The sequence below is a fragment of the Vicugna pacos genome, chromosome 2 (assembly GCF_048564905.1).
Source record: "Vicugna pacos chromosome 2, VicPac4, whole genome shotgun sequence".
Classification (NCBI taxonomy): domain Eukaryota; kingdom Metazoa; phylum Chordata; class Mammalia; order Artiodactyla; family Camelidae; genus Vicugna; species Vicugna pacos.
Window position 1 is genome coordinate 81,424,275 of NC_132988.1, and position 11,313 is coordinate 81,435,587.

At 37.0% G+C, this 11,313-nt stretch overlaps 1 protein-coding gene across 1 annotated transcript; it reads left to right on the forward strand.

Moving 5' to 3' along the window:
- Positions 1-3,154: 3,154 nt before the first annotated feature.
- SPP1 (secreted phosphoprotein 1) lies at positions 3,155-10,053 on the forward strand. The gene is made up of 7 exons (XM_006198167.4): positions 3,155-3,287; positions 4,385-4,452; positions 4,564-4,602; positions 6,799-6,879; positions 7,170-7,211; positions 8,230-8,541; positions 9,238-10,053. The coding sequence occupies exons 2-7, from the start codon at positions 4,399-4,401 to the stop codon at positions 9,625-9,627; spliced, it is 918 nt and encodes a 305-aa protein (XP_006198229.1). The 5' UTR covers positions 3,155-3,287; positions 4,385-4,398; the 3' UTR covers positions 9,628-10,053.
- The last annotated feature ends 1,260 nt before the right edge of the window (positions 10,054-11,313 follow it).

The window sequence follows — 11,313 nt, forward strand, 5'->3', positions numbered from 1 at the left end:
CTTGTTTCCTTCCAAGAAAATAATTCCCTTCTTCTACAAATGATGAAATGATGAGTAGTAGGCTTCTCTTTAGGCATAATTCCCAACTTCTCTATGACAGACAGATGATGGTACCAAAATGTCAGCTTTTTATCTGACTCAAGGGAAGAAGTATTCACAGAGCTGAAAGAGTTGAAATAGTTGATTATAATTTACTACATAAAATATAATTATAAATATCCACATAAACTAGAAGTCGGTATAATAAAGTCCAACAAAACAGCTCGACACTTAAGTTTTCCTATATTATACGAGGATTTTCCTATATATATGAGAGTTTTCATGTGATTCAAGAAAAAAGTACAATGTTCTTAATGTTTCCATATGTCCTCTCAGAGCGTCTATGCTAAGGTCACAACCCACTCCTTTCGCAACTAACCTTTTTCCTTTCCACATACTTGATTTACAAGGAATTTGAGCATTCTGACCTTTTGATTTTAACCACCAAGCATTAGCCTAATCAAGAATGGAAAATAGTGTGGAAATGCTACCGAGGAAGCCTCTCTGATTTAAATCATTTTAACACCTTAATTTTGAGAACCGGAAAATCTTACTCAGAAAAAATTAGCGTTCACAACACGTTCGATTACAAAAAACGAGACGCATGAGCCTCTTGAAAAGCCGGAATGACGCACTCTCCACTTGTTACCTTACAGAGCTGCCTCTATTACAAATCACTTTATCTTTACACGTCTGAGGCATCCCAGACACATTCTTTACCCATGAGTTCACACGCCCTTACTCTGAGCGAGCCCCGGGGTCCGTAACCTTTCGAGCGAGTGTGGGAAGCGGTGGCGGGAAGGAGCCCACAGCGTCCACCTGGCATTGCTGAAGACAACAGAGCAGAAAAGAATGCTTTGCGTCTCTCGGCCTCGTGTTCCCTGTTAATGTGCAGCGGGTCACTGTTGGGAAATACCTCCGCACCTGACATTCCAAGAAATGGAGGGCCCCAGGTTGTTTTATGGTTCGGTCGTTCAACGCGTGCACGTTCCGCCCTGCGGGAATGAGAGCTCTGCCGGAGCCAGGCCGTGGGCCGCAGCCCTTCTCGGGAGCGCTGCCATCGTGTGGCCGTTCGGAGCTATGACCGGAAGAGCCCCGTGCGGCGTGGGCCTCACCGCACCGCGGCCCGGGCTCCGGCGGAAGCCCTTCCTATGACTTTCTCAGCTCACATTCAATTATCCCCGTGGGCACAGAGTAAACCATAGTGAATCCTGTGGAAATCTTGGGGGTTTGTGTGTTTCTGTTTTTGTTTTGTTTTAGAATTTGTGAACTTCACTGCATTGACAATATGACAAAACGTATGTGGGTGATGTGTTTAAAGGGAAAAAACAATTTTTAAGAGCAGAAATAAGAAATCTGTTTTTGTAATTTTAGAACCTGTGTGCTTTCTATTTTATAGAGATAGTTGCCATCTGAATTTTTTTCATGTGTGCTTGGAACCGACAAATCAACCATATCAGTTCATTTGAAATTGGATTTCAAATGGATTTTAAAATTCAATTTAAAAGAAACATATTTCCCCACACCAAATGTCCACAAACTTATGGGTTATTTTTCCTAACACTGCAAAAAAATTATTTAACCCATATTTATATTAAAAGCAATATTTGGCGACTAGGAGCTGACACCTTAGATAGAACTAATAATAAATAGGGACGTTTATCTTTAATCTCACTTTATACATGATTCTTGCAATGGAGGTGTGAGATGAATGGTGAAATTTCCATTTTGCAGTGGAGAAAGGCAGAAGAGGTTGAGTAATCTCAAAACAATATTGAACATTTAAAATGGGCTCAGAGCTCTGTTACCCCTAATCTCTGCTCCAGTATTTCAACCTTCATCTGTAATTTTCTTTCATTCGAATGACTTTTAAATACTCAGTAAAGTTTTTTTTTTAATATAGAGTTTTGTTTTTAATTTTCTTATTAAGCAGCCAACTTTATATATCGTGGGCGAAAAACTAGAAAAAGACGATTCAGAAATCTAATCCATTCTTTCAGAGGTATGCAAGCTATCCTGCTGATGTACACAGTTTAAAAATCTTACATCAGGTTTCATTCTAATAAACTATTCCATTTAAAGATATTATACATCATGACTACCTGCTCCTCCTAAAAATTTTAATAAAATTTAACACATATAAAATGGTTAAAATATGCAGGGTATTTGCATATATGCCAAGGATTGTTAGTTTTACACGTGCTAATTCACTTAAGCCTCACAAAAACCCCGTGAACTGGGGAACAGTATGTGCATTTGACAGATGAAGAAATAGCTACAGATAGGCTAAGTGATTTGCCCAAGGTCACACAGCTAATTAGTGGCAGAGGGAATTCAAAGCCATGCTCCCAGCTCCTGAAGCAGCACTTTCAAGCAGTAACTCTGCTCTCAGTCAGAAACGGCTCTCCTTCCGACACATTAAGAATAAATTACTTTTCTTCTATTTTATTGAGCAAATTATCAGATTCATCACCTCCAAACAATTCAAACAGTGTGACAAAAGCCCATGTCCTTGAAAGGTCATTGTAAATTCAACTTAATGAGTATGAAAGTGGATTCTAATGTTACTAATGCCACTTGTGTAAATGACAAGCAGTTGCATACTTGAAATCACAAACTGGAGCTTTAGTAAAAATGGAGAAAGAGTGTCTGAACTCCTTTCGTGCTTGAACAATAGCCAGGTAGCTCTTAAATAAGTGTAATTGTGAAGCAAATTTGGTTGCATATATTACCTTAATCTGCTATTTGAACCAAAAGAAACAAAAATCCATTCTATTTATTTTTATTTAGGACTGGTTTATATTTTTCCTTCTAATTCAGCAATTATAAAGTTTTTGTAAGAACTAGTTATCTCTCCCTCTTCTGGGAGACCCCTAGATGGCTTTCCAGGATGCTGAGTGCCAATCCTATAAACGAAAAAGCTAGTTAATGATACTGTGCATAAGTAATGTTTTAACGGCAGAGTAGTTTGTGTGTGTGTGTGTGTGTGTGTGTGTGTGTGTGTATGTGTTTGTTTTGTAACCACAAAACCAGAGGGGGAAGTGTGGGAGCAAGTGGGTTGGGCGTTGGCAAAAAAGCCTCATGACACATCTCTCCGCCCCCTGTGTTGGTTCAGAGTGTCTCGAGCAGCCTTTAAATTCTGGGAGGTCCTGGTTGTCAGCAGCAAGGAGAGGAGGCGGGGAGAGCGGCATCCAGTGCAGCATCAGCATCGCCTGGGACTGGACTCTTCTCAGCTGCCGCAGACCAAGGTAAGCCTGCAGTCTGCTCCCGGGTTGCTGTCCAGTGCGCTGTGTCATTTCATGGGAAGGTCAAGTTGTAAGGAAAAGACTTGAACTTTAATGCTGTTAATCAGACAAATTGTTCTCATCTTTTAAATAAGCATGCCAGATTGAGGGCAGATCTGCAGGAAATGTGGCTGGCTATTTTGAAAGCCAGTCAAACATAAAACTTAAAAATATTTCCACTGAGTCCTCAAAGGAACTGAAACTACTTCTTGCCATCAGAAAAAAAGTAAAATTCTATGCCCCTTTGGAATGATTATATTGACATCATTTTAAATGGATAGATGATTGTGAAGGCATTTAAAAGGAAAATGGTCTGTAATGCTAATGTAAGCTGATGACAATGCTATTTTTTAATGGTTTGATTTATCTTATTTTCAAGGAAAAAAACTCTTTCTATTTCTATCTCTGTATTTAGCTGTTAAATTTTCACCAAAATACGTGTATAACAAACATTAAGTAGACTTAAAAGTAGAAAAGACATTGACTGTTTTCTTTTTCGTTTCAAATTTCTAGAATACCTTACTTAAATTACTAACTTTAGAGACAGCTTCATTTCACCTAAGTGGCTCCTTTTAAATCATTTAAGATGGAATTCACATTTGAAATGCGTGCTGGAAAATAGAGAAAGCAAGTTTCTTTCAGTTTTATTTTCTCTTTCTCTTTGTGTTTTTCTTCTCTGAAAAATAAATATTTTATTCCCATTTCTAGCTTAATATTTTAATTAAATTACTGTTGACCTGTTTTCAGGTTTAGATGGCTGAAGATATCAGGTAGTAATGATATAATCTCTGAAACTCTAAATTTTAAAGTTGAATAAATATAGGCTTGTAAAATCCCTCTCTCCCTTGCCTAATAGTGAGACAGGAAGAATACAAGTGGCATTACAAATATTAACTCAAAAGGTCATAATATTAAAAAGAAAATTTTACTAAGAAGTAGAGACTATTTCTATAGAAAATATATATTTGTTTGTAATTTTTTGTAATGTGTTAGTATAAAAAGGAGGTATCACTGTTTTAAGGTATGAAAAGATCAAATATTTCTTACAAAATATTTTACAGGAAGAATCATCACCATGAAACTTGCAGTGATTTGCTTCTGCCTCTTGGGCATCGCCTCCGCCCTTCCAGTGAGTACAGCTGAATCTTAAAAAAATTCCTCAAAATAAATGAATTGTGCGCTTCAGTGTGCTAACAACCCATTCACACTATAATCTTTCTTCACCTTTTCTGTTTCAAAGGTTGGACAGACTAATTCTGGCAGCTCTGAGGAAAAGCAGGTAAGCATCTTTTCAGTTTATCATATAGTTAAATTATTTATGCAACTGCTGCAAGTTGCACTACAAACATATGGCAATGTTTCTTATTTTCATCGTCAAACAAAATAATCTGTAAGCATTTAGTGAGTGCCTGCTATGGTTCTAGACCAGTACCAAGCACAGTATTGCTTTTAATTAATATACTCTGTTAAAACCAAGCTAGATTTTTAATATAATAAAATGATGCTCTAGGCCATTATCATTTATGTAGAACGAGTTCTAAGAAGTCGTGTGACTTCTTGTTTCCATGAGTCAACATACTGTTCTAGAAGCAGAGAATTCTGTCTTCTGCTTTTCCTAGTAGCAAGCTAAGTTTAAAATTCACCTCACATATTGGGCAGTTGGGATAACTGTAATATGCACAGTATCTCCTAAGATACTGGCTAAGAAGCCCATCATAAAACGTCTGTTCATGCTGTTTGTATCTATTGTGCTTGTCAGATGACTTTAGATCACATTTCTCTAACAAACATAAGACCAAATCAAGACAATAGAGGTACCTGCCCCTCCACAGTAGGTGAAACTGTGCCAACCAAACAACAAACGGGCATTGTCCCAAGGAGCTTGGACAAAAAGGCACACAGAGTTCAACTCCAGATGAGCAGAATAAAGGCCAATGTAGAGCTGCCTGGGATCACTGCAGTTAGATTGCTTAATGAAGACATTATTGCTGCGTGTGTTTGGGCGTGCAAGTGGGTATGTGTAAGTGTGCCCGTTTTCCAACTGATTTAAGAATACAAGTACTGAATCACAATAATAAGCCAGAAAAATTAACATTTCCAGAGAAGACAGAAGTTACAATATTTGAGGCAAGAATTAGTGTCTTTTTAATAGAATAAAATATGGACATGAAGCCATGACAGTGTAAGTAGTTAAGTGATATTTAGGAGATAAGTGATGAGCTCAACCTTCTAGAATCCTAGAAATTTAGAGCTAGTAGGAAATCTGGACAGTCCATGAAGAGATACCCCTGAAGATGAACAGTGGTTATCTGTGAATGATGTGGTTACTGGGTGAGTTTTAGTTTGTTTTTCTCATCTATATGTTCTTCATATTACTGTAAAAAAATTATAAATTTATCTTATGAATAGAAACAAAGCCTGTATGACATGTATCATCAAGAAATATATATCCATTATAACGTATTTATGTATGTACTTTTTGTATCAATATATATTTTAAAGACAAAAATAGAGGGAACCTTTTAACTCATCTAGACCAGTAGTTTTCCCATTTTTTTAGTCAAGGAACCCCTTCTTTCAGCAAAAAGTTTCCAAGAAGCCCAAACTGAAGCAGCTCTGGGTAGAGCCAGCCATGGGAAAACCCAAAGTGCTACTGATTGGTTTCATTCCTGTCTTCCCTCTCCTTGGTGGCTGTAAAGGAGCTCTCGGGACCCCCAGGGTAATTATTCTCAGTGACAGAGATGAGAAGAGGTTGGTCCTGGGCCATTCAGCCCAGCAGATGACACAAAGTCAGAGCAATTTTCACTCCTCTGTCCGCTAAGGTAGCCTCTAGGCACATGTGACTCTTGAACACTCGAAATGTGGCCCGTGCAATGGAGAAGCTAAATTTTTTTTTACTTAACTTAGATTGAAATAGTGGTGTGTTTCATAGCTAGAGGTTACCATACTGGACAGCACAGCCTTAGAGGGTTTTTCCTCGTTCCATAGAGAAAGGGAACAAGGAAGACCGACACTAATTAAGGGCACCTCTACGTTAGTTGGCTTCATCTGAGAGGAATTTCAGCTAACAGAGCAGGGAGGCACAGATCATCGTCGGTGTGAAGAACCACCGGATCTGAACCCTGGCTCTGCTACTTACTACCGCTCAACTTCACTGTGGCCCAGTTTCTCCTGATCTGTAAAGTGGGAATAATATATAATAACGATACCTCTGCCAGGATTAAATGATGAGTATTTGTAAATCACTTTCAAAGTGTGCCTGGCTCATAGTAAGTGCTATGTAAGAGTTTATTAAATGAATCTGCCAGAAAGAGTAAATTACGAAAGGTGTGCCTAAGGCTCTGGTTGACTTTGTAATGTGTATTATACTTACCCGTCAAGATTGCTGAAGTATCCTTTGTTTTTTCAGCTTATCACTTAGAGATCCCTGTTTCTTTTTTGCAGTAATGACAAATATGCAACTCTTTTTTTGTAGCTTAACAACAAATACCCGGATGCTGTAGCCACATGGCTAAAGCCTGACCCATCTCAGAAGGAGACTTTCCTAGCACCACAGGTATTTTTTATGTTAATTAATTATAACAATTAAAATTCTCACAATTAAACAACAATCACCACAAAAATAGCCACCAAGCGGGCCATTTGGGCTGGTTAAATAGATCCTTCCTGCCTGCTGGTAAACAGGAGCTTAGGACACCAATTGATCTGCCATGTTGTCTTCCTGCCTAAGCCATACATCAATGAGGCTACAAAATAAGACCTGCTTTGGATGGAAAAGGCTAACTTTTGAATTAAAACGTTAAGCATACATGATGTACACTGATCTGTGTGCCCTTCCTTCTTCAGAGTACTGCATCTTCTGAAGAAACTGACAACTTCAAACAAGAGGTGAGTTTTCACTTTGAATCTAAGGTCCATTGTGTCTTGGAGGGATTAAAAAGCCACTCTTTCTCTTGGTGACATTGCCTGGGTTCAATTCCACTAGTAAATTCTCCAGTAAAATTTCTATCTAAAACTTGCTCACAAAAAACACAAGTATTTACTAAATGTCAGAAATACCAGATTTCTGCAAATACATTTAGTGTGGCAGGAAATGTTTGCTAATGTCTGGGTGAAATACTGAGCCTCTTGCAAGTTATTTATGGTATTTTGTAGAAGTCTTATCTAATATTTGATAAGCATCTAATTAATGCTTACCAAAGCCAAGATTTTGCCTCTAGGAGCATTTCTGTTCCTAACATAATGGTTTATTATTTAATAACTATTCTTTTTATTGGGACTATTAATATATTTGCTAAGCAAAGGGATAAGGTAAATCTGTTTTCTTCAAGATTTTGAAGATGCTAAGGATCTCTAATAAGGAAAGTTGGATAAATGACCCAGTATATTTGCTAATCAGTTTATAGACATTAACTGATTAATTGAGCCACAGTTTCTATACATGGATAACCTATTAATTATCTATGCTAACAGGGAGGTGGTTTTAGATTTGGGAGTATGCATTAATATACGGATGCTGTGATCTCCTTGAATTCTCATTTCAAGTAGAAAAAATAGTCTCACAATTAAGTATCTGTATTTATTGCATGATAGAATTCAGTAAATTAAATAATGTCTAATATGAACAAGGAAGAACAATGTTATCGATATAAATATTTTACTAATATTTGCCTTGAAAATACCTATGAATATACTTTTATGAAAAAGCAAGAAAAATGCCTCAGAATATGATTCCATTTATCATTGTGTTAAAAAGGAATTGGAAGGTGCTCATTTTAACTCCTAAAAGCCATTGAGTGCTTTGTTGTGAATGCAAAGATTGTGACAGTCAAAGATTAATGCACTGTAAAGGCTAAGGAAGGATAAAAACCCTTATACCAATTTTTCTGGCCATCTTGATTTTTAGACCCTCCCAAGTACGTCCAATGAAAGTCCTGACCTCACGGACGATGTGGATGATGACGATGATGACACTGTGGACAGCCAGGACGTTGACTCAAATGACTCTGATGATCATACCGATGACACTGACCGTTCCGACGAGTCTCACCATTCTGATGAGTCTGATGAGGTGGTCACTGACTTTCCCACTGACATTCCAGCAACCGCAGTTTTCACTCCAGCTGTCCCCACAGAAGACACACAAGATGGCCGAGGTGATAACATTGGTTATGCACTGAGGACAAAATCTAAGAAGTTCCGCAGATCTGAAGTTGAGGTAAATCCTTGAAAAGACACATCAAATGGTTATGATGAGAGCCCAGTTCTAGGAAACCAGAGTCCCCATCCTCACTCATTCATTCATTCAGCAAGTATTACTACTTTGTAATCATTGAGTGCAAAACCTTTTTCTACCTGGTGGTTTTTGTATTTTAGTCCACATAATTTCTTCCTAATTTTTGTCTCTCAATCACAATGCTGTTTTTCCAAGTCCTGGCTATAAAGCATTTTTTTCTATTCACCTTTTAAGGTTAAAAAAGACTTCAGAAAAGAGTGATTATTTTCACAATATAATGGTCATGTTTTAAAGTTAAATACATAAGAATTGTAGAGTTGCAAATTACACTGAATCTACAGTCAAAGTATCTGGATTTGACACATGGCCTTGCCATTTACTATTCTCTTTACTTTTTAACTTTCAATTCACTTTCCTTTTATGTAAAACAGATAATGAGTTCTACCTCCTAGGTTTCATCACGTACATAATCACTGTACCTATTAAACTAAAGGAGATGATGTGAAAAGGCTTAGTAAAAAAAAAAAAAAGTAACACACTACTATTATTTTTTGCTTCAGCTAAATTTAAACATTTTTATAGAATAAATTGGCCTAAAAGTTAGAAAGTAGAAAAAATTACAGTGTTCCCATCCCTGGGTGTTCATTTCATTCTTCTCCCATTTGTGCTATGATTCAGCATCCAGAGGCCATGACACATGTGGAAAGTGAGGAGGCGGACGAGGCACACAAGGCCATCTTTGATGCTCAGGGCCTGCACACGGCTTCTGACTGGAACAGCCAGTGGAAGGACAGTCAGGAGACGAGTCAGCCGGGTGACCACAGCGTGGAAACCCACAGCCAGGAGCATTCCGAAGAATACAAGCTGAAGGCTGATGATGAGGGTGACCGGCATTCCGATGTGGTTGATAGTCAGGAAAATTCCCAAGTCAGCCCTGAAATCCACAGCCAAGAACTTCCTAGCCATGAAGATAAGCTAGTCCTAGACCCTAAAAGTGAGGAAGAAGACACACACCTGAAATTTCGCGTTTCTCATGAACTAGATAGTGCATCTTCTGAGGTCAATTAAAAGCAGAAAAATACAATTTCTTACTTTGCTTTTAGTAAAAAGAAAAAATACACTATAGCGAGGTGGGAGAGAATATGAAATGCTTATTTCTCAGCTTAGTTGGTGAATGTATATGTATATGGATCTAGAGACAGAATGTTTTTGATTATTAGTTTAGTGTGTCTCTTCATGGTAACACCTTCGTAAACTAAAAACTTCAAGGTTTAGTCTATGTTCTTTCCATGTGAGAAATGCAAACCATCACTGCATTTTAATGTTTGCTACCCATTTATGAATAGAAATGTATGTAGAAGCAAACAAAATTACTTTTACGTACTTACAAGAGAGAATATAAAATTTTCTGTCACTATGATCTTTTGTGTTTTAAATTAGTATATATTTTGTTGTGATTATTTTTGTCAGTGTGAATAAATCTTGTATCTCAGATCTAAGGAGTTTGGTGGTGTCAATTGCATTTCTTATTTGGTTTCCTATAGTTGCCTAGCAATTAATAAATGTAATCATTTTAATGAATGTGCTGGACTTCATAGAGAGCAATTTAAGACCTGCTGCATCAACCATACAGCTTCTGGCTAAGCTAAAGTTCCTAGGAAAGGAAACAGGGGTCAAGTAGGGGTTGATATTCAGCCAGAACCCCTCCAACCATATCGGGCTCTGTAGGCCATTTCCAATCAGTGGGAGCAACCTTTCTCTAATTTTCACGAACCTGATGTAAAAGCTAATGAAGGTCTAGATGCAATCACAAATCAATTGTATTGTTTCTCATCACTCTCCATTAATTTTCTCAGTAAATTTATTGCATTCCTGCCCTTGGATGACAACTTGGTAAGTCGCATACCTATTCTGATCACTTGTAGATAATAAACAAATAGTTCCTTAGAATTGGAAAAAAATTTAAATGAAGTTTCAGATAATAATCAAAATTTTCAACTTCATTCAAAGCTCAAACTTTTGGAAACCTGAAGTGGAGGAAGTGTCTTTATTTCCATGCCTTGCTCCTCTGCTCTTTCTAAAGCTAGAAATTCCATTTGGAAATTTAAAAATTCTCTATTGAACAACTCTTGGAACAAAAGGGGAAACATTTAAGCTGCAGAATTTCTTAAAAATGAAATATAATAAAAACATACAATCAATAGAGTACAGTTACACTAGTGATTGCAGAAAATCCATAGCTTTAAATTCTTGCAACAACAAAATAAAAGAATGAAAATAAATATATTGAGCTCCTCTTAGAAAAGAGCAACAAAATAAAGTAAAACAGAGCATAAGGAAGGAAACAATAAAATTAAAAGTAAGGGTAATGAGGTAGAGAACAGAAAAATAGTAGAAATAAATCCAAAATGCTGGTTCTTTGTGTAAAAAAAAAAAATCAGCAAAACAGATAAACCACTAGCTAATCCAATAAAGGAAGAAAGGTAGAAAACACAAATAAGGAACAAAAACAAAGAGATGACAATGACATGGGGAAATTTTAAAAGTCAAAAGTAACTTACTTTGTACAACTCAGTACAAATCAAATAGGAAACCTAGATGAACTGGATTATTTCCTAGGAAATACAATTTACCAAAATTGACTTTGCTAGCCATAGAAAGCATAAATAGACAAATTTCTTCAGTGGAAAGAGATAAAGTTATCAAAGAACTACCTGTAAAAACTAGTTTCAAATGATTTTACAGTAGAATTAT

Coding starts and splice junctions, on each gene's coding strand:
- SPP1 (XM_006198167.4), top strand. CDS start 4,399: ATGAAACTTGCAGTGATTTGCTTCTGCCTCTTGGGCATCGCCTCCGCC. Junction 4,453..4,563: donor GCATCGCCTCCGCCCTTCCA/GTGAGTACAGCT, acceptor TCTGTTTCAAAG/GTTGGACAGACTAATTCTGG. Junction 7,212..8,229: donor CTGACAACTTCAAACAAGAG/GTGAGTTTTCAC, acceptor CTTGATTTTTAG/ACCCTCCCAAGTACGTCCAA.